This window comes from Acomys russatus, chromosome 1 (assembly GCF_903995435.1).
Source record: "Acomys russatus chromosome 1, mAcoRus1.1, whole genome shotgun sequence".
Taxonomy (NCBI): Eukaryota; Metazoa; Chordata; class Mammalia; order Rodentia; family Muridae; genus Acomys; species Acomys russatus.
In genome coordinates this window covers 31,333,796-31,360,734 of record NC_067137.1, presented here as the reverse complement: position 1 = coordinate 31,360,734, position 26,939 = coordinate 31,333,796, and the positions used below count along the sequence as shown (strand labels likewise).

Below are 26,939 nucleotides of genomic sequence, written 5' to 3'. Positions count from 1 at the left end.
ATGAAAAAATTCCAAGAAATCAAGGACACCATGAAAAGACAAAACCTGAGGATAATAGGAATTGAGGAAAGAGAAGACGCCCAGCTCCAAGGCCTGGAAAATATTTTCAACAAAAATCATATAAGAAAATCTCCCCAATTTAAAGGAGATACATATAAATACACAAGAGGCCTACAGAACACCAAATAGACCAAAAAATACTCCCGCCACACAATAATCAAAACACAAATATACAGAACAAAGAAAAAATATTAAAATCAGCAAGGGGAAGGGGGCAAGTAACATTTAATGGCAAACCGATCTGAATTACATCAGATTTCTCAGCAGAGATGATAAAAGCCAGAAGGGCTTGGGCACAGGTTCTGCAAACCCTAAGAGACCACAGATGCCCGGCCAGACTACCAGACCCAGTGAAACTTTCAATAACCACTGATGGAGAAAACAAGATATTACACGACAAAAACAAATTCAAACAGTAGCTATCCATAAATCCAGACCTACAGAAGTTACTAGAAGGAAAACTGAATTACTTTTTTAAAAAAGTTTGCATGCTTATACCTGATCATCCAGAAGATTTGAGGAGGCAAGGTGGCAGGAAAATTACAGGAATGGAGCCAGAGGTGGTGGCACATGCCTGTAATCCCAGCACTCGGGAGGCAGAGGCAGGTGGATATCTCTGAGTTCAAGGCCAGCCTGATCTACAAAGTGAGTCCAGGACAGCTAAGGCTACACAGAAAAACCTTATCTCAAAAAAACAAAACAAAACAAATACAAGAATGGTTTGAATAAAGTAAAAAAAAAATACAGGAACGGTTTGAATAAAGTAAAAAAGTCTTAAGAGACCAAATGAGACAATGACACTAGGGATGAATTACAAAGGGAGGGGGAAGGAGGGTACTATTTTAATCAGAAGCTAACAAATTTCTCTGTAAAGAATCAGACATAGGCCAATCTCTAAGTCATGTGTTATTTGTCACTCTCAGCTCCTGTGTTGGAGCTTAACAGCAGTTCATGCCTACAATCCAACACTGGAGAAACTAAAACAAGAGGAATACAAATTTAGGGCTATAATTTATGACTTGGTAAAGGAGGAATGAAGAGACAAAAGAAGGGAAGCATCTAAGGATATGTTTTTAAATGGTTTTCTTTTGTTGTTGTTTTGTTTGTTTTGCAAAACAGGGTTTCTCTGTGTAGCCAGCCTTGGTTGTCCTGGAACTCATTCTGAAGACCAGCCTGGCCTTGAACTCCGGTCCCCCGGCCTCTGCCTCCTGACTGAGTACAGGGACTAAGAGCATGGCATGCACCATCAACTGCCTAAGAATGGTTTCCAAGTTAACAAAAATTTAAAGTTTACATGATATACTATTTCTTCAGAAATCTTCTATTTAAAAGTCAGTCTACAGACAATATTAAAGTTGTGTCAAAAGCTCTGCATAAAAATGATAGGAAGGAGACTGGACAGATGGCTCAGCAATTAAAAACATCTACTATTCTTACAGAGGGCCCAGGTTCAATTCCCAACACCACATGGTAGCTTAAAACCATCTGTAATTTTAGTTCAAGAGAATTCAACTACTTCTTCTGGCCTCCGTGGGCATCAGCAACACATGTGGTTCACAGACACACACACAGACCAAAAAAAAAAAAAATCATGCAAATGAATTTGATAATTACAAAGACAAATTCTATGAAAGATATATAATTATTAGATAGTCCATACCCTCTAAAGCTTTCTAATTTATTACAGAAATACCAAGTGCTTACACAAAAGAAAGCCATATAGCTTTCTTCACAACTACTAACTTTTGAAAATGAGGTAAGCATCTATTACTCAAATTGGGTTTCACTATCCAACTAGAAATACCTCTGAAGGAAGTACTCAAGGACTTCCTCTACAACAAGCTGAGAAGTAAGACCCATAGGATAAACATATTTGAAGAAAATTTTAGACTAATATGTCAGAAAGAAAATCTGAGGTAAGAGAAGTGGGAAGGATTGAACTTCCATTTATTACCTGAAGAGAGAGTGAGAAACCTAGCCCAAAAATTGCAAAACAAATGTACTATTTATTGCTACTATTTTTTCCAATAGAACCCTTGAAAGTAAAGATATCTGTGACCTTCAAGAAAGACTAGAAGCATTAAACTGGGGAAGATCCTATTCTATACCATAACTATGCCTAGGGGCAGAAATGTCTTAAGCAAAGGAGAATAAAATACAAAGACGTAAGTAATTCACACACACAAAGTAGAATGAGGAAGGGCCACCTTATAATGTATTGCTTCTTAAACTGAATTGTGAACCCATGTAACAACACGTAAATGAAATGTGGGAGTCCCCAAAACCGTTAACAGTAAAATGCAAACAAATGACCAAAAACGAAAGGAAATTCAAATGCATAATGAATTTAAGGTGTTCCTGGTAGTATTTGCACAGGCTGCATTATGCAATTTCACTGTAGGCTTAGTTTTCAACACACAATATGTACACTTTGCACTATACACAACATAACACCAACAATCCTGCCTAAAATACGCCTCAGCTCAGGTTTGAGAGTTTATGTTATAAACCACACTTTTTATTGTATATATAGTTTTCTGTTCTTATAGCAACACAATGGTTTAACTATGGAGAACAAAGACTTTTAATATTTTCCTAAAATATTTGTATCAAATTATTTTGTTAAGATGTTTACTTTAAAATTTGTTCTTTGAGGGGCCGGAGAGGTCGCCCAGTGGTTAAGAATGCTGGCTGCTCTTAAGAAGCCCTGGATTCAATCCTCAGCACCCTCATGGCAACTGTCTGCAGCTTCAGTTCCAGAAGATCCAACACCCTCACAGACACACATGCAGGCAAAATACCAATGCACATGAATAAAACAAATAAATAAAATAAAAATTTTTTGAGTTTCTGACTATTTCATAAAAACAAAAAAAACAAAAATCATCAAAATATTGTTAAAAATTCTTCCTTGAGATTAGAACAGAAGTTCCCAACAATTACTGAAATGAACCTTCTGCTACTTTGTAATGCATATTTATATTAAAAGTGTCATTATCAGCATTGATGATTATACAACCAAGGTATCAGTCAACTACAAAAAAAAAAGAAAGAACGATACTATATGTCCCACAGTATCAAATACTGAGCCAAGATTTAATTCTTTATGTAAAGACAAACATGTACACCCATCCTATTAGTATACAAATTTGCATTAGTCTTTATGGCAAAATTGTATGTTCACCAAAGAATTATTTTAAAACAAATTTCTTTAAAACAAATTAATATCAGGTGGTAAGGGGTTGGGAGTAGAATAGTTTTAATAAGCTCTACCTGTAAAGATCAAAGTTCCTCTTTGAGCATGACAGTGCAGGAATCTCATGTAGCAGCAGCAGAGCCTATTAATATACTAAAATCCACTCAACTACACTTTTAAACAAGTGAATGGCACAGTCTATGAATTCTACACCTTAGGAAAGGTCTCAGGACATGGCCTGCTGGTTTAAAAAAAAAAAAAAAGTCTACTGGAAACACCCCAGGTTCAGTATTTGCCACTCTTATTAACTTGTATGTGTATGTGGAAGATCTTAGCACTTTAAACACATTTTTAGATTAATATTTTCTAATGAGACTTTCCATCTTAGTTAAAATCCACCTGAACAAACCTAAAATAGTTATCTAATACAAACTCTACCAACAGAAAATATCTCACAGGAAATCTAAATTCTAGATCATAAATTATAGTTCCCTTAAAGTTCCCTTAAAGTTCCTCTGGGCTCTGTTTTCATTTCTAATTTCTTCTGTTTACTGATACTTAACGTGAGTGCTACTGTACTTGACAGCTGTTTCAGAACTATTTCTCATTTCTTCTGTTTCAACTCCTTAACAAAGTCCCATTGTCCACAAGTGTGAGAAATCAGCAGCCCAAGCCTCAGAAACGATTACTACAGCCAAATACAGTTCTATTTCAAATGACAGTTGCAGTTGCTATGCAGTCTTTGTGAAAGTTTAGATTTGGCCCAAGTTTAACAGATTTGAGTACAGATAATACACAGGTGGTTTGTAGGTCATATCAAATCCCAGCAATATCATGACTTAACAGACTCTATAAGAGCCTCTAAATACCTGCTGTTCTTCCATTTTCCTGTCAAGTTTGGCAGCACGTTCTTCTCCAATTTTGATATTATCTCGTATAGCATTCAATTGTTTTTCAATTTCATTGACCTGAAATCCAACCATACACCTAATTATTACAACTAGCAAATATGAAGCCTGTGGATGTTAGATGAATATAGATGAACAAGAGTGAAAATTACCACTGCCCAAGCCATTTCATGTTTCAAATACTCTAAATTAGTCTTCATTGTACTCAAACCAGCAATATTTTGAAAACGTTCTTCTTTCTCCAAACACTGGCGTTTTAGTTCAGTAAGCCGCTTAAAAGAAAAATAATTTTTTATGAAAATCAGAAAGAAGCATTTTGTGTATCTGTTATTTAAAAATGATGTCTAAACTGGTACACAACAGTGTCATTAAAGTAATAATAAAGACTTTAGACCTTTGGCACACTTAAGCTAAGTACAAAAATTTTTGCTAAACTTTGCAATTTATAAATGACCAAATATTAGGAGCAAAGGATTACACATTCATGTCTTCAAGATTTCTTCTCATTTTCCATCTTAATTCCCTATCTAAATATCCATATCTTCTTTTTTCTCCCGAGACAGGGTTTCTCTGTGTAGCTTTGACTGTCCTGGACTCACTTTGTAGACCAGGCTGGCCTCGAACTCACCTGCCTCGGCCTTCCCAGTGCTGGGATCAAAGGTGTGCGCCACTGCTCAATTAACCTCTCAAAGCCAGACAAGCCTGATCATCCAGACAAAAGGTAACACATATCCAGAAAGAGAACAAGTCCTCATTCTCTATTAATAATAAATGAAATAAATATAAAATGCTGTATCATTAAAACAAGCTATTAAGTGGTTCCTACGCCTCATAGTCTTCACACCTGTGTCGACAGTCTCCTTAATTCACCGTAATTTTACTTTGATTCCCTATGCAATTCAATCCTCTTCCCTTTTCTAAGATTATTTCAATCTGTTACCAAATCCTTCCAAACTTGCATACACTGCCTCCTTGTTTTTCTCTATATCCTTTGCCTTCAGAGTCTGTGCAAATCAGCAGATGGAAACATCTACGATTTTCAACACTCTGACCTACAAATCTAAAGCAGTTATCTGCAATGACTGCTGCAGAAGAAAGGTGGCCTGCCTCTCTAAGAGGTCTAGTCTCCATCTACTAGCTGCTTTGGACCCTTTAGCCTCATTTTTCTTCCTCACGGAAAAAACCACTATTCTCTAACCCTTGGCACTACTCTACTTCTAAAATTATTTCCTTCCTCACCAAGTTTCATGGAAACTATACACATTCGGCTCCTGTTTTTCTCACTATAAAACCTACCCTATCACAGACACCTGTGAAGATTCTGCAACTTAAAATAGTGAGAAGTCTTGCCAATTTTTACATCTCTCATCCATGACCACTTCCTTATTCTCCCTTTCCTTGCTTTATATGGCTCCTAGGACCTCTCATAGTTCAGTGTTGGGTCTGCCTTTCCTACTCTACTGAGTGGTTAAATAAAATATATTTCATATTTGGACTAAAAAAAAAAAATGTTACCAGAATCAGATTTGCCTCTTATATTTCTAATTAATATAACCAACTTCCTACTTGATAACTACCATTAAAGCCACTCAAATTTTTTGCTAAAAACAAAATGAAATAGGGCGTAACTGATGGGAGTGATTTAAAAATTCAAAGATTCGCCTGGTGATGGTGGCATACATTTTTAAACTTAACACTCAGGAGACAGAGTCAGTCAGGCAATCTCTGAGGCCAGCCTGGTCTACAGAATGAAACTAGAAATGCCCTGTATTGAAAAACACAAAACCAAAGCGAACAACAAAAACAGACAAAATTGTTAAGATATGATGTGACATCAGCTAACAAGCCTTTGGCTGCTTAAATAATGTTAATATCTTGCTGATATAATACTCATCATATTACAAGTCCATACTATGCTTAGCATCAGCCTGCAGTTTGTACCCAACAAAATAAATGTTACGTAACATTTTCAAACTATTCATAGTGGGAATCAGTAATGCCTTGCACAATGCAATGTAAAACACTATTTTATCTTCTAGTTTAGTCTAAAAGAGGAAATAAGATACATACACATCCATTATTACAAAACAAAAATACAGCTATTAAATGCCTTAATTATAAAAATTAAATGTCACATACTCCAGTGTGTGCTATAAAAAATGACACCTGTTTAATGAAGGCATAGATTTATAGATAGGAATGTAATTTTATGATACCTTTACCTTAAGTACTCTAGGAACTGACGTCATCTCAAAAACATTCACAGTGTTTACATACCTCTTCTCCCTGATTTATCTGCTCCTTTGTTCTTTCTTTTGTTTCCATAATATATGAATAATCTTCCTTCATCTGTTCAAGCTGAGTTGCTTTCATGAAGAACTATATCAACAAAAAGAAAAACACAATTAGGACTTTGTAGGCTTACAGTATAAAAAAAAAAGGGAAATTTTGGCCTTCAAAACTTTTAAACCAATTACATAAATGGCATTAAATATCTAAGCACATATACATAAACACCAAGAACAAATCTTATAAAATGTTAAATGGTTTAAAGTTTATTATTAGGTCATGTGTGGCTAATCATTCATTCTGCCATATTTCCTCAAAGGTTACTTGAAAAATAATCTACTCTTTTAGAATGAAAACTCAAATTAAAAAAAAAAATTCAAATCTTACTTGGCATAATTTTTTTAAACTAAAACAGGAGTGGGACGTAGCTTGGTGTAGACATTTGCCTATCGTGGGCAAGGTCTTGGGGTCAGGCCCCAGAACTGCTATCATCAAGCTTCTTCCCTGGAGTGGAGGAAATGATGAGTGGGCTTACTTGGCAATTTTAAAACCTATTTTACAGGGGCTGGAGAGATGGCTCAGTGGTTAAGAGCACTGCCTGCTCTTCCAAAGGACCTGGGTTCAATTCCCAGCACCCGCATGGCAGCTCACAACTGTCTTTGACTCCAAGATCTGACACGCTCACACCAGCACACATAAATTAAATAAAATATTAAAAAAAAAAAAAAAAAAAAAACCTATTTTACAGGGTTATTTTAAGTGGGGGATTCTGAAAGAGAAAAAGATTTCAGTACCCATATCTGAGCAGGTTTGTATGTATCTGAACACATGACCTTAGTTAGGCTTGTACTTGGTTTAGTCTCTTACTTTGTATTTGTCTCCCTCATTTTTGGACTGTAGGAACTGCTTGCTCATCTCTTGTGTTAAAACAGAAACTGGATTATCCACCTGAAACAAATATTTTTTAAAAGGGCATTAATTTTTTTTTTTTCATTTTAATGCTTTAGCCCAAACTATACATTACAAATGACAAACGGCCAATCAAGAAAGCTAAGCTGTTATAAAATCTATAGCATTAGGGCTAAAATACAAAAGCAATGTTACACATTTTTAACATAGGTAGTCATAGTCAACATTCTACTGCAGAAGGTACAACAAGCTCAAGAAACTTCTTATGTGCTTTTCTTATGTTTTTCAGGGGCTAGGAAAATGGCTTAGTGGATCAAACACTTGCTATGTACTCAAGAAATGAAGTTCAGACCTCTAGAACCCATTTTAAAAACCAATTAGGAACAGCAGCCAACATTAACCCTAGCATTTACGGGACAGAAACAAAGGATCACCCAGGGCAAGCTGGCTAAGAAGACTAGCAGGAATTGGCAAGCTTCCGGTTCAGTGAGAAACCCTGACTCGATAAAGTGGCAAACAACTGAGGATACCCAATGTCAACTTTGGCCCTCCACACACAAGCAAGCACTCACAAACCTATGTACACATAAACACAAAGAAAATAAATAGGCCTTCACTTCCATGCAGATTACCACTTAGTGACTCCAACATCAAAGGACAACACAGGTAAATATATAGGTCTTCTGCATTCTTATCTGTCCTTACCCACTATATAGCCTTGGGTAACTCAAAGAGCTTTTACAATACACTAAAAAAGTTCAACCTAGTTATCTGTGATCAGTAGTGTCTCAGCAATGCTTTAAGGTTTCTCATGTGTTTTAAACTTTGTAAGGATAATAGAAAAAATCTATGGAAATATGTATCAGTTATGTATATTAAGGAGCACAGGTCATTTTAAATAAGCCATAGCTTAAACAAAATTACAATTGGCTACCAAAATGTATAAAGTGAAATAGTTTTAAATATAAATTTCGCCTAAAAAGATTGAGTGCTTATTTTAATAATAGCTCTGGTACTACTAATAAAGCAATTTATGATGGTAAAAGTGATATTCACAGGTTAATCATACAGGAGTAGTATACGAAAAGGAGAAACAAAAATGTTCATTATTACCATTCAAAATGACAATTGTTCAGCCAGGTGTGGTGGCCTCCCACCACTTGGGAGGCAAAGGCAGGCAAATCTCTGTGAATTTGAGGCCAGCATGGTCTAAAAAATGAGTCCCAGTACAGCCAGGGCTGCACAGAGAGAAACCCTGTATCGAAAAACAAAACCACAAAAAAAAAAAAAAAAAAAAAAAAAAAAAGACAGCTGTTGAATTTTTAAATAAACTTGAATTTTAAAAAAACATTCCCTTTAAGTAAAATTCTGGTGCTTTCTATTGCTCTAAAAAAATGCTTACAGTTCAGTGTCGTGGTGCTCAATTTTAACTGCAACACTTGGGAGGGAGGCAGAGTCAGAAGAATCTCAGATAGCCTGATCTGCATAGCCAGCCAGAGATCATAATGGGTCCCTATTTTTAAAAAAAAGAAATAAAAGAGGAAGGAAGCAAGAAAATGTTTTGCAATGCTTTCCTACATCTTAATTATATATGACTTTTCTTTGTTTGTTTGTTTGTTTGTTTTGGGTCTCTCTGTGTAGCCCTAGCAGTCCTGGAACTCACTCTGTAGACCAGGCTAGCCTCAAACTCACAGAGACCTCTACCACTCAACTATATCTGACTTCTTGAAAACAAGACCTAATGAACTGTCAGACACCTTGCCAACAACCCTAGATCAGTAGCACCACCATAGTTCATTACTCTAGATTAATTATGAAATTTAACTGTGAAAGCTATATTGCACAGAAACGTTGTACCATTGTTAAAATAAATTTTAACAAAACATTTGTGACTATGCTAACAAAAATGCACTAAACATGTGCTGAATCAGTTAATTTTAAGGAAGTTCACCAAAAGTGCAGTATACATTATCAATTTATTCATGAAGCCATCTTATTTACTTATATGCATGCCACAGGCCAAAAAAAAAAAATTACACCACCAATGAAATGACAATTTCATTAATTAATCTGAAAAACAAATTTAGCAATTACCTGAATGTTAAAATGATCAAGAATTGCAATCAATTCTTCCTTCTTAGTGGAAACCACAGTGCCTGGTTATAAAAACACAAAGACCAGACAGACTCCTTGTGAAATGCAGGGAAAATGTACAATTATCTATAATATGCAAATATTGAGCACCTTTTGTCATGCTAATCAAAACAAAATGCCACTAAGTATATATAGTTCCAGAGTGGCACATAAGTCACTGTACAGACAGAGTAGGAAAAGCCTGCATGCAGAAACAGTTCGTATTTCTTCCTGCAGCTCCCAGCCTGTATCTTCTTAAGTAACTCAACCCTCCCTTCCCACTTCATGTCCTGTTCTACCTTCTGCTAGCTCTAAGTTGTAGAAATCGAGGGAAAGAAAGGAAATTTACAGTAGACCTCTTAACTATTTACTAACATTTCGTAAGAAATAAACAAACCTCTTTCACTTTTTAATTTGTAAGATCGACTTCCATCCACGCTAATGTGTTGCTGCACAACTATAGAGTCGCCGTACACATTTGCCCTAAAGGCATCATCTCCTCTGTTCCTTAATGTTATAGAGATATCTGCTGAGCTGAAACAATGAGATTAAGCAGAGTTACATAATACAATTACATTACTGCAACTTTCAAAATCCCTGAGTAATCCATCTAGCACTTGTGAGGACTAGCTAAGGGCCTCAAGCCACTCAGATAAGATAATGTCAAAGATGCTCTATCCGACAGAAAAATGAAGTTGACAAGTGTCATCAAAATTGACTATTGCGTGCACAACAGGAAAATTGTTATTTGTAGAAAACACTAAAGTTTTAGATATTTAAGCCAGGCAGTAGTGGCACACACCCTTAATCCCAGCACTTGGCAAGCAGAGGCAGGCATCTCTGCAAGTTTAAGACCAGCTTGGTCTACAAAGAGTTCCAGGACAGCCAGGGCTACATAAAGAAATCCTGTCTCACAAAATGAAAAAGGAAAGTTTAGGTTATGTCAAGTTACATTTTATATATAATTGACATAATACTACCCAACAACTGTGAATTATATAGCCAAAGATCATAATGATAAGAGGCCCCATCCCCCATCTGAAATGATGTCTCATCATATAACTCTTGGCCGACCTGGAACTTGCTACAAAGGCTTCTATTGCTATTTCCCTCCAAAACCTACATAAGCTCCAGGTGTAGGGAATTTTCTTAATTAGTGGTTGATAGGTGATGGCTCAGGAAACTGTGAGTGGTGCCATCCTTGAAATGAGTCATGGGTTCTACAAGAAAGCAGGCTAAGCAAGTTATGGTGAGCACTTCCTTCCCTGAGCAAATCAGGGCAAGAACTCGATCAATCAGGGCAGGAATGAGGAGGCAGGAGCTAACACAGGCCATGGAGGGGTGCTGCTTCCAGGCTTGTTCCTTAAGAGCAACTCCAACGAAATGTGTTTTGCACTGATACGGCAATAAGCATATAGGGGTCAGATTGGAATTTGGTAGTCTGAATGAGACTGGCCCCCACAAGCTCATGGAACTCTTTGGGAAGGATTAGATGGTATGGCCTTGCTGGAGGAAGTATGTTACTGATGGAGGGCACTGAGGTCTTAAACAATCTGTCTCCTATCTCTAGATCAAGATGCAAGCTCTTAGCTCTTGTTGTCACTGTGCCTTTGCTCCATCATTGTGGAATCTAACCCTCTGAACCATAAGCCAATAAACGCTTTCTTTTATAAGTTGCCTTAGTCATTGTGTTTTATCACAGCAGTAGAAGAATAACTAAGATGTGTGTGTGTGTGTGTGTGTGTGTGTGTGTGTGTGTGTGTGTGTGTACACAAAAAATATAAAATAGCCGGGCAGTGGTAGTGCACGGCGTTAATCGCAGCACTTGGGAGCCACAAGCAGGTGGATCTCTGTGAGTTCAAGGCCAGCCTGATCCACTGGGTTCCAGGGCTACAAAAGAGAAACTTTCAAAAAACAAACAAAAAGATATACATTAAATTCAATTTTATTTGCCTATTTCAACTTCTATTAAAGAGTTGGCAGAAAAACATGTTGGTAAAAGGATATTAATATTTATGTTTGCCTGACACATAAAAGCAGGCAGTATTTCCCAGTTCATGTGAGGATATGACAAAACACATGCTTCTCATACAAAACTATTTTAGTAAGCAATTAAACAAAACCTTTGACAAACTTCTTATGGATTTGTCAATAAACTCCATCCTTTAACGTTTACAAGAAATGCAGGAAAAATATTCAAAATGAGTTTCACTGTGTACTTCAGATGTAACAGGAGCATTTCCTATATGTTCCCCATCCCCCTCCTGGCAAGATGGACGTAAGCCACCTATCAGTCTACATCCCCATCTAAAAACTTGAGCTTAATATATGTAAGTTTGCATGGAGCAATCAGGGTCTACTTTAAAATTCAAGTTCAAGAAAATAAGCCTAAAGACAAGATAGATAAACAGAGGGGGTGGGGGGAGGCAGGCAGGCAGACAGACAGACAGACCAGTTAAGAAGTCTTCCCTCAAGTGGGGGATTGGGACAGATCCTGGGACTTGCTATTGGGACTCCAGGTGAGAGAGGTATGGGAGAACGGGGAAATAGAAGGTCCCAGAGGGTGGAACCCTAACAAGAAGACCGTCAAGGCTGGCAGATCTGGACTGGGAGTCTGCACAAACTACTGTACCAACCAAGAACAATGGAGCAAACCTAGACCCTCTATACAAATCTAGCCAATGGACAGAACATTCTTCACATCTGTGTGGAGAGTGGGGACTGACTCTGACATGAACTCTGGTGCCCCCCTATTTGACCACTTCCCCTTGGTGGGGAGGCGAAGCACCACACAGAGGAAGGGGAAGCAGGCTATCTGGATGAGACCTGATAGGCTGTGATCATATGGTGGGGCAGGAGGTCCCCTTTTGTCACAGGCCTACGGGAGGGGAATAGGGTGAAAGAGGGAGGGAGGGGGGCAACAGGAAGATACAAGGAAGAAGCTAACAATTGGGATGTAATCTGAATAAATTATTTAAATTTTAAGAAAGAATTCATATATACATTAATGTGAATTACATAGGTTGGTTAGGAACATCTTAATTCCCCTTAAATGATAAAAGGGAGGCTGGAGAGATAGCTCAGTGGTTAAGGGCACTGACTGCTCTTCCAGAGGACCTAGATTCAAACCTCAGCACCCACATGGCAGCTTACAACTGTCTGTAACTCCAAGATTTGACACTCTCACACAGACACACATGCAGGCAAAAACAAAACAAAACAATACACACACACACACAAAACCAATGCACATAAATAAAGGTAAATACATTTTTAAGAAACCAACATTAGAGAAGCTGGGTGATAAATGTAGAAGAAACACTATCTCTCAACACTTCGGAAAATCTAAAATGACTTCAAAATAAATTTTGCCTAATTCAAATTTCCCATAACTAAGTCAAAAAATGATGGTTTATCAGAGTTATAGTTTTGAGGTCTCAACTGAAATGTTAATATGGTACATAACACTGGTGAGAGTATGAAATCTGAAGAAGAAAGCAGTAGAACACAACAGAAGCTTTAGTGAAAGAAGCCTAACAGGGCTGACCAAAAGGCACATACCCTGTCACTGACTGAGACAGAGATAGAAACAAACTCACTTCCTTTACCCACACACACATGCCCAATTAAAATATTAGTAAATGTCTGTACACATGAACTCAGAGTGGTCAAGACTAAGATAAAGAATAATAAAGCAAACACAAACCCCCAAGATGAACGTTAACACACTCAGTTATCACAAAGAGATAGAGAAGGACACACAGCGAGGCACAAGCAGCCAAGGAAAGGGACTGAGGAGGTGGGAGAGGAGACCCAAAGAAGGAAGATAACAAACACACATACATAAATAGCCAGCAAAAGCAAAATTATGTCCGTAACAACATTTAATACTTTTAAATTAATGGCCCTAATTGTTTAAGTTTGTTATACTTAGATATCCATGTCTCAGGTACTGGTCTACCTGCACAGATAGCACACCAATCTTTTATAATAAAGCAACCTTGCTAATGCTGTGATCCTTTAATATAGTTCCTTGTGTTGTGGTGATCCCCAACCAGAAAATTATTTTTGTTGCAATTTTATAACTGTAATTTTTGCTCGTTATGAATTGTAATGTAAACATCTGTTTTCCAATGGTCTTAGGGAACCCCTATAAAAGGGCCTTTTGACTCCAGAGGGGTCACAATCCACAGGTTGAAAACTACTGTTAATAAAGGTTCAATAAAATTTGTTAGTATACATTTTCAGTATCAATTACATTTTTAAATTCACTTACCCACCACTACAAAAGAAATAAAAGCTGAAACTAAAAGAGCCTCAGTGCTTTAAAACAGCCTTTCTAACTATATAAAAAGCCATCAAACTGTATAGTTCGTGACTTGAGTGTCTGAATGGCTTCCTTAAACTGTGTTTTTATTTTTCATTTAATTAAAATAAAATGACTTTATTTAAGTATACCACGAGATGTGTTACATCGTATTAAATACTTTAATCCCTCTGCCCTATTTGGAAAGTACTAGGACCCAAGCATAAATTTCTTGACTACAGTTTAAATACTAGCTTATACAACAACTGACTTTGAAGGACAACTGTCGTTAGAAGGAATATGTAGGTATCTTAAAGCAGTAAAGCAGAAATAATAATATTATAATAATAACAATAACAATAACAATAATAATAATAATAATAATAATAATAATAATAATAATAGGAGACCAAGTATTACTACACAGCCCTGGTTGGCCTGGAATCACCAGCAGTCCAGGTTGGCTTGGAAATGTGGCAAGCATCATACCTCTGCCTCCCCAGGGCCAAGATGACAGGTACAAACCACAATGTAGCTTTACTAACCTTTCTTGAAATACAGCTTAAAAGAACTTCTAAAATGTGTTGCTAGCCAAAACTGATGGCATGAGCCTTTAACCCCAGCAGCACTCAAACTGATCTGAGACCCGTCTGGTCTACATAGCAAGTTCCAGCCAGCCAGGGCCAAATAGTGAAACCCTGTCTAAAAAGCAAAAACCTCATTAAGAGCTCTCCTTTTCTCTCCTCCCTCCCTGAAGCATGTGACATCCATAAAACTGTCTTTGCTTTTTAATGACTCTTATTTTTGCAGAAGGGAATCCACTCTCCTGAGGATTTCAGGTCTGTCTTACTATGTCCATATCTGAAATCTGTACACTTGGTCCCATGTCACTAGGAGCCTGGCCTGTCAATCTGCTATGACATGAGGTTGTCCTAAAGAAAACATGTTAAGAGAAGAAGGACAAGGAAAATATTTGTAGGGACATAATCCAAATAAGAAGTAAAAACAAAAAATTTACTGGAAACTGTCTTCAGTTAGTTCTCTTCCAAGCCAAGCATGAGAAATGATTTTCTGTATATCTTCCTTTCTTTTGTATCAATTGGGAATCCTGGATTGAGGTTAAGATTCCTAAATTCCTCAGCAGCATGTATGTCAGAAGCTGGCATTCTTTATTTGTATTGTATTCCTACTCTATTTTGAAGCATGAAAATAAAAAAATGGACAGAGTGCCAAACAGAAAGAAATCTGTGTTCTGCCGTGCACTAGCATTAATTATTAAGAGCTTTCATTATATAGAGTCAACAACTACGTACTGTAAGAGAATGTAACAAGAATTGAGTATTATCATGAGAAACTAAGACTAGAGGCATCTAGAAGCATCAGGGACAGTGTCAAAAAAAAAAAAAGAGGAACTGGGGTCGCTCCTCAGTGGCACAGTCCTTGCCTAAAGAACAGGGACAGGAAGACAGAGCAGGAGGAGGGGCGACGACAGCACCAGCCTGAGCCCCAGAAAGAGGGCTGTTAGAGGGCAAAAGGCACCAACTGCAATGATACAAAAGTAGACAACTGACACAATTATACGAAGGCCGCGTCTAATAGAAAGGTGAATATAGCCAGAGACAATGGAAGATGCCTGTAATTAAAAGAAGTTCAAAACCCAAGGCTACATGATAAAATAAAGGACAGCCTACGCGATAAGGTATCCTGTTTCAAAGAGTCCAGACAGTGGACTTGTGACTGAAGTCCCAAAATCACATTTATTGAGTAAAAGGAACAGAACCACAGAGTAGGGTACTTTTCTAGAATTCTCAGAAAGCTAAAGAAATTCTATACAGAACAACTTGGCTCATTACCAAGTTTGCTCTCATCCCCATCATGTTAGTGTGATAGCTGATACCTGTTTTGGCCAAAACCCACAAAAGTATGCTATTTATAAATATTCATTTTAAGAATACTTAAATTTGTAGCTGTTATTTCTTCCATAAAAGTAAAAAGTTTAAGTGAGCAGTGCATTGTACCAAGTAATACAAGCTATGTGTTCAGAAGGAAAGGGGAAGCAGAAGGCCATGCTGGCAACCAGGGCAGGCAAAGGACGAACACACGAAACCTCTCCTGTGGAGAAATGCAATTTCCAGGGTTCTAAAGCATGCTTCTTACTAGAGAATAAAAAGCATCCAGATTTAATATAAAGAGTCTTATTACAACTTGATATGCCATGTTTGGCTGATATCCCTACAAAGCCCACCCTTTTCTGAAGAGAAACAGAGAAGGAGTGGATCTCGGGGAGAGGAGACATTGGGGGAGATGGGCTAGGTGAAAAGAGGGAGGGGAAACTGTGTGTGGTAGGATGCAATATATGAGGGAAGAATTTGTTTTAAATCTCATGCAGGAAACACTTACTTCTGCCCAGCTTTCACAAATCCTTTTAAAGAGGATCCTCTGTTAGTAGCAATGGCTTTTCCGCCAAGACCAACTATGAGAGCGGTGAGCACAGCACTCTTCCCACCTAAAGAAACATACATTGAAAATTCATAAAGAGAAAATGCTGACTTTATAACTATATTCAAAAAAATCTCTGAATTTATCTCAACCGCAACTAAAATTCAGTTATAATTACAAATTCACTTATAATCAAGAACTACCTCACAATTACAAGCAGGAAAAAATTGTACATTTCAGATCACAAATTTTTCCACACAATGAAAGAGGGAAATGGCAAATATCTTTCCAACCTGAAACTCAAGCCTATCATCTTGGTGCATCAAAATACTAACTCAATTTACATATGTAATTAATTTACATAATTTACTGTTATGCTCCAATTTAATTGTGGCTACTCCTTTCATAAATTTTGGAACAAAAACTTTAAAATAGCTCTCAGGTATAAAGAAATTGCACATGGGAAGGAATGCTGTCTGTCTCTTTCACTATATGACGCATCCTTAGAATCAGCACATATTTAACCATGTTAAATAGAGAAAATTAGGAAAAAAAAATCATAATTTTAATATTTTGACAGCTTTTACTTTAGTATTTTTACAGTTTAATTTTTTTATCCTTAATTTGAATATTCAACTTCTAGCTTTTACATTTAATTTTTTAAGTGTAATTCTTTTTACTCAGAAAGATATAAAATATCAAAAACTCCACTTTGAAATCTCTTAATTCAGATATAATAACCACTTTCTGAATTTTATCATCCACCAACCAATTAACTATTTTTTATCTTCTACAAATACCACCAAACTAGCCAATATAAATTAATGATTACCTCAATTTAGTACTTGGAATGCCTTTCAAGTTCTTTCTTTTCTTTACTATCAGGTATAACGCCTTAGCTAATTCTCCTTTATTGAGTTTTATAAAAGAAATCAAACTTTTATAAAAACACAACTTGAGAACCCACAAGTTTTTCTTTACTTCTCATACTCTGCAACATCCCTGTAACAATGATCCTTTTCTCTGTTCACTCTCTCCTGCCAACATTTCTTCCTTCTACACTGAATGGCAAAGGCAGCAATGATAAAGCAAGGACTGTGGAGCTACACATATCTCACTTCCTTGCCTAGTACTGTCACTAGGTGGTAGACTATGCACTATCTCAGTCCCCTCTGATACCTGGCTTGTCTAACTGTCAACTGCCACAATATAGCTGCTTTGTCACAACAACCCTGCCTATTTCAAACCATCACTCAAAAAATTTGAGGCTACCCTCTGACATCTGAATAAAACTCCAAAATCAAGCCTTTATGATTTTCAACAGTATTGCATACAATAAACTCTCTAATGTCATCCTGTCCTTCTCCATCATGTCCGCACCATGTACCATATGAAAAAACATAAGGTTAAGCCCCATTCTCCATATACATCTTCTATTCTCTAAACACCTGAGAATGAGCCATCTATGCCTAGAACATATCAGCTTCTTGCTAAATGAGTCTTAAGGAATCTTTAAGTTTCATTCATGTACCAGCAAAACAAGCTCCTTCTCACAAATCTCACTGACCACAACAGTGGAATTGTTACTTCCTATGTTTGCATTTATTTATTTATTGTGCCCTATCTAGTGTTTACACCAGGTTTCTGTGGTGCATTTCTATTAAGATAGGGGGCTCCTTAGGCCCAGTAGTTTGAGATGAGCCTGAACACATAACTGAGATTCCATTTTAAGAAAACAGAAAGAAGCAAAAAATAAGGAAGGAAGAAAAAAAGGAAGGAAGAGGCCCTGGGTCTGGTCCTCAGCTCCAGGAAAAAAACACAAAGAAAGAGACAGTGTAGTAGTTAAAAGCACTTGCTCTTCTTGGACAGGACCCAGGTTCAGGTCCCAACACCCACATGGTAGCTCACAACCATTTATAACTTCAGTTCTAGGGGATTCAAAGCTATCTTCTGACCTCTGAGGGCAGTACACTCATGGGATCCACAAACATACACTCATGCAGTCAAATAAAAAATAAATCTAAGACAACAAAAGAAAGGAAATGTTTATACCTACTACTTAAATAACATAGCAAAAGTTAACTCAATATTTTCTTTAAGTGTAAACTGAATAAATCCTGGGAAGTCATAAAGTATAGACCCAAATATCTATGAGCATTAATAGTCAACTATTTAAAAAGACCTCATGCACTGTCATCACAAAGTAGAGTATAAAAAGAGCAAAAGCACTTACTTCCATTATTGCCAACAACAAAGTTGACATTAGAACCAAACTTAAAAGGTCCAAGCATTGAATGGCACATGAAATTTCTTAGCTGAATACTCTCAATTATTCCAACTTCTGCTGCAGTCTATTAGCAACAAAGGAAAAAAAAAAAAAAAAAAGAATTAATCTCCCTAATACACTCATTACTAATATCCAAGCATCTAAGAGACCAGTATTTATTAATGAAAAGTTATATAAGTGAGCCACAGTACCTTTAATGACCAGTATTAAATAATTTCCTTTTCTTTCTTCTTTCTTTTTTTTGTTTTGTTTTGTTTGTTTGTTTGTTGTTTTTCAAGATAGGGTTTCTCTGTGTGTAGCCCTGGCTGGCTGGGTTGGCCTCAAACTCAAAGAGCTCCACCTGCCTCTTCCTCCCAAGTACTGGCACTAAAAGTGTGCACCTGCACTACCACCGTCTGAGAATTTTCTTTAGTTTACCACTAATTTTACAATCTTTAAAATATCTAGCAAGTATATCACAAAGCTTTTTCTTTTCTTTTCTTCTTCCTCCCCACCCCCACCCCCCCCACCCCCCCAAGACAGGGTTTCTCTGTAGTCTTGGCTGTCCTGGACTCACTTTGGGTTTTGTTTTTTTTTGTTTGTTTGTTTCTTTCTTTTTTTGGTTTTTTGAGACAGGGTTTCTCTGTGTAGCCTTGACTGTCCTAGACTCATGTTGTAGACCAGACTGGCCTTGACCCTGCAGTCATCTGCCTGCCTCTGCCTCCTGAGTATTAAGATTAAAGGTGTGCACCACTACAAACAAAGCTTTTTCTTAACACTGGCAAAACTAACAAATAATTTTTCCTACAGAGTTTGTCCTGTGCATTATAGAACATTCAGCAGAGTCTTAAGTCTTTCCTACACAACAGTGCTGGTAGCACGCATCTATCTCCACTTGTATAGCACTCAGATGTTGCTCGATACTGTGGGAGGTAGAGGGCAACACCTCCACTTCCACCTGAGAATCTCTGATAGAGCACTACTATAAAATACAAAAGAGCATTTAGAATATTCCTGAAAGAGAGCTAGCCACAGTTTGAACATGGAATTCATTCTCTATACTTACCAAAGTAGAGGTTCCATTTGTGAAAGAAATTGTAGCCTCATCCTCATCTCCATCTTTATCAAAATCTTCCAGTTCTTCTTGCCTTGACCTTTTTGCATTTTCAGGAGAGCAGAAATTTTCTTCCTTTCTTTTGGCCATCAGATCTGAACAAATGTTTATAGTAATAATAACAAAAGTCAAGCATATAAAGATTATTCAATAAATATTAAAATCACACAAAACTCATTTAATTTTAAGCAGTATGTCTCACCATTTTACTTTTAAAAATAAAGTATTCCGTTTTCCCCTGCTGCCAACAAGTTGCATGAAGGCAGAGGCTCAAGTGGGCTCACAATCTGGCCTCATCTGTTATCCACCACCATGGCCAAGGAAGGCATTGCTACTGTAGGTGTAATGGAGGTCAGTACTGCTCTACAAGAGGTGCTGAAGACAGCCCTCCCTAACAACAGCCTAGCACATGGCACATGTGAAGCTGACAAAGCCTTAGAGAAGTGCCAGGCCCATCTTTGTGTGCTCACATCCAACTGTAATGAGCCTATGCATGTCAAGCTGGTGGAGACACTGTGTGCTGAGTACCAGATCAACTTGATTAAGGTTGATGACAACAAGAAACTAGGGGAATAAGTAAGTCTCTGTAAAATCGGTTGAGAGGGGAAGCCACAGACAGTGGTTGTTTGCAGTTGTATAGTAGCCAAGGACTATGGCAAAGAATCTCAGGCCAAGGATGTCATTGAGAAATACTTCAAATCCAAGAAATGAATAATATTTTTGGCTCATTAAAAAAAATAATAAAGCATTCACCTTACATGGAGTTAGGGAGCAAAAGTCAAAAAAATACCAGAAGAGCAAGGAAAGAAATTTCCCACTAGAACCTCCAAAGAAACGCACCACAACTGATGATGCTTCAAGTCCCTGAAGACTTGAGCTAGACCTCTAATTTCTAGACAGATAAGAAAGTAATTCTACAGTGTCTTAAAGTAGACAATCAAAACAAAACAAAAAAAACTACCTGGATTACACATTATCAGCTGAGTTTTACCTCATAGTTATTCATGGCTGTAACTAAACTGATAAGACCCTAACTAAATATTTTACTCCCAAACTCATTAAAGGGAAAAATATTTTATTGGTAAAATGTTGTCTTCTATGTTCCTATTAATAGAGAGGGCACAGTCCCTCCTGAAATTACAACCATGCAACTTCTATAACATAAAGTAATACTAATCAAATAAAACTAGATTTTTAAATTATTTCCCAAAGAAACACATTTTGAAGCAGTGATGCCTCACACTAGTAATTTCCTTGTTCCCTACATAATCCATCTTGATTATCATAAACCAAGTACTTATAAAGTACAAGAGACACTGTGCATTGTAATCTCAGTACTTGAGGAGGCAAAGGCAGGCAGATCTCCATGAGTTTGAGGCCAGCCTGGTCTGCAAAGTGAATCCAGGCAGCCAAGACTACATAGAGAAACTCTGTATCAAAAAGAATAAAAAGAAGAAGAAGAAAAAAAAGAGTAAAAGAGTGAGCAAGATACTTTAAAGAGTTGAGAGACTGACTGACTTTAAATAGGGTGTTAGCTTGTATCTATCAATATTTTCCATAGCATAAATGAAAACCAAAAAAACATTTGAAACACAGAAAACACAACTGCACATTTCATGTCAGGTAGCATGTGGCAGATTCCCATGTGCATTCCTGTTTTGTAAATTCTTGCACCACACTCAGAAAACTACGACAGGTAATAGGCACTGCTCTTGTATAAGTTAGAGCAGTAGGGACCTAAGGACCATCAGATGATTTGCAGACTTGATGTTCAGAATGTAGTCCAAAGCTCAAAATACAGTATCTCGTACCCTAGAAACTGGACAGACATCCCAGATCTTGGGCTCCATGTCAGAGCATGTGAATAAGAGTAAGATTCCAGGTCATTTAAAGCACTTTTAAACAATTTGAGAACCAGTAAATGACACTTCTAAGCGACTTGGACTCTATGCCTTTCTGAAATCAAGTATATTTAATATAAGATATATTAGCTGCTGGACACGAGGTGCATGCCTTTAATCCCAGCACTTTGGAGGTAAAACAAATGGATCCCTGAGTTCAAGGCCAGCTTGATCTACAGAGTGAGTTCCAGGGCAGCCTGGACTAGAGAGAAACCCTGTCTTGAAGGGGGAAGAGAGGGGGGTGGGGGAGGGGAGAGGGGGGAGGGAGGGAGGGAGGTAAAGATTAGCATCCAAAGGACACGTAATATTCCCCTTTTCTACAGAACATTGCTTTAATCATATTTGTATCTTATTAGCAGCATCTTTCTCTGCAAATAATTTAATATTTATCTCAAATCTCTTATAGAAGCCAAAACTTCAAAACAAAATCACCACCCTCCCTCTCAAATTACTCAATAACAAGAATCATTGTATGTTAGTTTCAGATTCTGGCTAATTTAAATTCCCCAAATACCACCAGACCATTATTTCCCAGCAACACTTTCTATCTTACCCAGTTTCTATTCCTTTATCAATTACTTAGTACTAATTTATAAACTGCTAAACAAAGAGAGACCATTTCTCTTTGGTTACCCAATATTGAACGCCTTTTAGGCATTATTTTATCAATCATTAATAGTCGATCTGATAGAAAGCACCCATAAACAGTCTGACTTTAGTACTTCATCATTAGAAAGTAGTCTGGCAAGTGAAGCAGGGATGAGGGAGGAACACTAGACAAAGTGTGATGAGTTTACAATGTACACTACACAAAAGATACTATACTCAAACACTTCATAATGAGGCTGCTTTTATTTGCTGGGTATAGCCTGGGATTTGCAGTCTACAAGGTTTCCAGGGAAACTTACATCTAAGAGACACTGAAGGATCCTCCTACTTTTGATTTTAAAATGAAAGACTTTCAAAACACATGTACAAATGTTCTGAGAATTAGATATAGGTTTTAAAAAAAAGTAATACCATTATTTCTAGCAAGATAAAAAACACAACAGATACAGAAAAAGGAAAAGCTCCACTGAGATCCTGAGTACACTGATAAAGCACTATAGTTTATTTAACTTATCTACAATTTTAACAATTTTTGTTGTTTTGGTTTGTGTGTTTGTTTGATATAAGGCCTAGCTATATATATATATATATATATATATCTCCCAGGCTAAAAACAGAAACACACCACTAAATTAAGGAATAGTATCATCTCCTCTTATACAAAGTAAAACTTCAAGCAGGAACAGTGAGGAACATCCCAAAAAAAAAAAAAAAAAAAAAAAAGTAACATAAAAGAAAAATCAGTGAGATATATATATATAATTTTAATGAGATCCTACAGTTTTATCAGAATTATAAAATTTTGGCTCTTGAACTTTAACTCATACTTCCCATTAATGCCAAAGTAGAGATTAACAGTAGTATCCAGCATAACAGAATTGACTTATTTAATGCTATAATTATTAAAACTATTTTTAAATAAACATAAATAGTACTGCTACTCTGAGATAGAAATACAATCAGCTATCTGCCCTGCACTGTTTGCCACTTCTCTAGGTGTACTCTTCCCATCTACAAAACACATTCATTCTACACTAAACCTTAATGTACTGAATTAACTTAGCACATTGTTCAGAATATATTACAAAATAAAGTGAGGTTGACTAGGTAATTCAATAAAACATTTAAGTCCAACCACCAAGAAATCCAAGATCAGCAGAAACTGGGAAGTCCTCCACTTTGAGTATTCCAGGTAATATGATTTGAATATTCAAATTTTATTTGAAAGTGTATTGTAGTCTGGGATACACTAAGAATAATGCCAAAGTAGATAGTTTATAATAAAATCTTCAATGAACACTAGAGCAGTATCAGGGATAATGGAGTAGAGGAGAAAGCAAATAGTTAAAAAGACTAGGTAAAAGTCCAAGCAAATAGAATTAACATTGTTGAGTAACTATGCTTAGCTCTGGAATAAACTAAATCCTTTGATTGCCTCATGATATAAATCACAACATAGAAACAGAGGCTCGAATTGTAGACTTCAACGTAGTAACTAGATGCAGACAGATGCCACCAGAACAGATTCAAATCCCGGTCTTTCAAAGGAAAATCAAACCGCTCACGTCCAGATTCCTACTGGCATAAACTGAGTTTAACCGACAATTTACTCACACTCAGTGACTGACAATCTGTTATCTTCTTGTGTGCCTCTCCAAAAACTAGAAAAATAATTCTATCCTTACGTGTTCCTCTAAATGTTCTTTTGGACTTGCTTCAAAACTTTTCACTTTCTCACTTAATGCTATCTGCCATTATAAACAGATGGTATATTTGTCAAGAGAAAAAAATAACACATTTGTTTTGTTTGCAAACACTTGAGTTTGAAATGTCCCAAGGATAGACGTTGGTGACCGAGAAAGCACTCGGAGTGGTAAAAGACGTAACTACTTTAACCTGTATAACAACAGACAGACACACACACACACACATACAAATATAATACAACTAGCCACACTGGACTCAGTTACCTGGACTTACTAGTGTTACATATATAAAACAACTGTGACATTTAAGTATGCCAAATGGGCTGGAAAGATAGCTCAGAGGTAAAAGAGCACTGATTGTTCTTCCCAGAGAACTCAAGTTTGACTCCCAGCACCCACATGAACGATTATGACTGTCTAAAGATTACAACTGTCTAACAGCTCCATGCACCAGGCATACATGTGGTGCAGATATACATGCTGGCAAAACACCCATACACATAAAATAATAATAAAAATTTCTAGGTAATTCAAATATAATGCATGTACTACTACAGTAAATTTTTTGGTTAACTATTATTGCTCACAAGTACGTTAACTACTTTAGGGGGGTCACTGAAGATTGGATTCAGGGTCCCCACATGCTGAAGCAGAAATCCACCACTGAATAATACTCCTAGGCCGCCTACTACATCTTTCTTTTTTTCTTTTTTTTTTTTTAAATTATTATTTTGCCTGCATGTGAACCAGCAGGTCAGAAGAGGGCACCAGATCTCACTATAGATGGTTGTGAACCACCATGTGGTTGCTGGGCATTGAACTCAGGACCTCTGGAAGAACAGCCAGTGCTCTTAACCTCTGAGCCATCTCTCCAGCCCTACTACATCATGATTGACTTTCCTAACAATTAAAATGGCAGTAAAGAGTCAGGCGGGTTTTACATAAAATTCTAGTCTTGGCTCTTAGAAAAATTAATCTCTGGAGGTGGGCGGAGACTGGGGGGGGGGGGGGGGCACACGACTTGTTTTACCCGAACACTCAACCTGCTGTTTATACTCGCTTTTTGTTGAACTCAATGCTTGAACGCTTTATACTGAATTAACTCTCTCAGGACTCCCACTGACTTAGAACTGAGAGGTAAAGAGGTGGTATCACTCTGCAATCAGTCACAGTATCCGTTTTTAAACAATGACAAGTGCTCTCTGAACTTCCCACACCCACTCAGACAATGATTTTTGCTTGAGGACGTCTTACTCTGTAGCCTGAGCTAGCCTGAAATTCACTAAGTAGCCCAAACTGTCCTATCTCATCTCTGTCTCTACTGAGAACTGAAATTACAGACCTGAGCCATCATCCCTGGGCTAGGGGGGGAAAAAAAAAATCATTTTTCCTTGAGACAGGACCCCACATATCAGGAAGCTAGCTTCAAACTTGCTATGTAGCACAGGACCTTTTCATGCTCCTGCCTCCACCTCCTGGGTGATAGGATTACATGCCTGCACCACCACCCAGGGTTATATGTCCTACTGGGGACCGACCTTGAGGTTCTTTGATTGCTAGGCAAGCACTCTACCATCAGCACTACATTCCTCAGCTGCCAGGAAAAGAATTTAGGAACACAGAGTTAAACATTAAAAAAAGAAAATTCGTTTCACATACTATCTGGGATGAGTCTAATGTTAGTTCAAATAGGTTCTCCCACAGCCGCCTTAAAACGAGCTGCTAGCCACTGCATATACTATTACGCATTTTAAAAGACTCCATCAGGTTTCCTACGAGGCAGGGGATATGGACTTTTCTAACTTTGAAGCGACATCTCAGAACAAGTTGCCTTTAAAATGCAAACTTGGTGTTCTTTCTACCAATTAACTATCAACGTAGTAAGGGCTCGCATAACTTGTCTTCGGGGCTCTGTATGTCAAATAGCTGCTCTTTCTAGGAATGGGAGTCTCACCTTAAGCCCTATTCTCCTCAGCTCTTTTCTCTACCCTCAGGTCCTGTTTTCTAGAGTTGCCAGTAGCGATTCCCCTCCAATTCCACGGTAACGAAGGGTTAAAAAAAAAAAAAAATGCTATCCAAACACGACGATTTACTCTCGCCTGGTTAATCCGAGGAGCGTTTAGGGGAAACTGGATTTAACGGCAAATTCTGATTTCAACGGCATTTCCAATCCGCCCCCCCCCCCCGCGCCGCCCTTAACGGAGCCTAAGCGTGGAGTACCCTGCTCCAGCGCCGGCCTCAGCCCCGGCCCGACCTCTGCGGCTGCCCGCCAACGCCCGGGCCGCCTGGGGACGCGCGCGACGGCGGGCCGGAGCCCACGGCCAAGTTTCCCGCGGCGGAGAACAGCGTCCCTGCCGAGGGCGCGAGGGTCCCCGCGGCCCGCACGCAGGCCCGACCCTGAGCACCCGCAGCTTCCAGGAGGGCCGAGGGCGGCCCGCCGAGGCACGGGGCTCCGGGGCACCGAGAGAGGAAAGCGCGCGCCCTCACTCTACCTCCAACAAGTCGCGGTGGCCCCGGAGAAGCCAGTCGGCGCGGCTGTCACGACGCGAAGGCCACCCTGAGGGCGTCCGACCTCGGCCACCGCTCGCCCGCCAAGCAGGGCTCACCCGCCCCTAAAGCAGGCGGGAGCCCCGCAGACAGGCACCCGCCGCGGGACAGTCCGCGCCTGCGCCCCGCCCCTCCTCGCCCCCCCGGGCTCCGCCCGCGCCTGCGCGCTCCCTGGCTTTCGCGCCGCTCTGGTCTGAGGGAGGGAACCGGAAGTGCGCTTAGCAGGCGGGAGTAGTGCGGGAAGCGGAGAGGCACGCGCCCCTCAGCGGCGGCTCTAGACGGCGGGGGAGGCGAGCGGGGGCGGGGGATGGGGAAGGGGGGAAGACGGGGACGTGATCCTCCGGCGCCTTGGCAACAGGTCTACGCAGGCGTCCGCAGGGCGGAGTGCAGGGAGGGAAAGTGAAACCGCTAAGGCAGGGAGAGGCGGGTCTGGAAGCAATCCGTTTCCCGGAAGGGGTGGGGCTAAGGGCGGAGGCGCTGAATTCGAAACTGCGGCCTGGAGCTAAGTGTTTGGCAAAGCAACGAGAGGCTTTTCTTTTTTCCTTTTAACTTTGGT

The 26,939-nt window shown here is 38.5% G+C and overlaps 2 protein-coding genes across 2 annotated transcripts in view; one reads left to right on the top strand and one right to left on the bottom strand.

Moving 5' to 3' along the window:
- Smc6 (structural maintenance of chromosomes 6) overlaps window positions 1-26,498 on the bottom strand; it is a 61,578-nt gene extending 35,080 nt beyond the window's left edge. Inside the window, exons 1-10 of the mRNA XM_051143433.1 lie at window positions 26,329-26,498; window positions 19,573-19,715; window positions 18,474-18,591; window positions 16,202-16,307; window positions 9,893-10,029; window positions 9,457-9,518; window positions 7,321-7,401; window positions 6,442-6,543; window positions 4,317-4,436; window positions 4,126-4,224 (exon numbers count right to left, since the gene is read on the bottom strand). Of these exons, the coding sequence (XP_050999390.1) occupies window positions 4,126-4,224; window positions 4,317-4,436; window positions 6,442-6,543; window positions 7,321-7,401; window positions 9,457-9,518; window positions 9,893-10,029; window positions 16,202-16,307; window positions 18,474-18,591; window positions 19,573-19,710 (963 nt within the window). The 5' untranslated portion in view covers window positions 19,711-19,715; window positions 26,329-26,498. The remainder of the gene's footprint in view (window positions 1-4,125; window positions 4,225-4,316; window positions 4,437-6,441; window positions 6,544-7,320; window positions 7,402-9,456; window positions 9,519-9,892; window positions 10,030-16,201; window positions 16,308-18,473; window positions 18,592-19,572; window positions 19,716-26,328) is intronic.
- LOC127187429 (40S ribosomal protein S12-like) lies at window positions 19,933-20,331 on the top strand. The gene is given in 1 exon segment (XM_051143434.1): window positions 19,933-20,331. A coding segment is annotated over 1 exon segment (399 nt).
- Window positions 26,499-26,939: the final 441 nt, after the last annotated feature.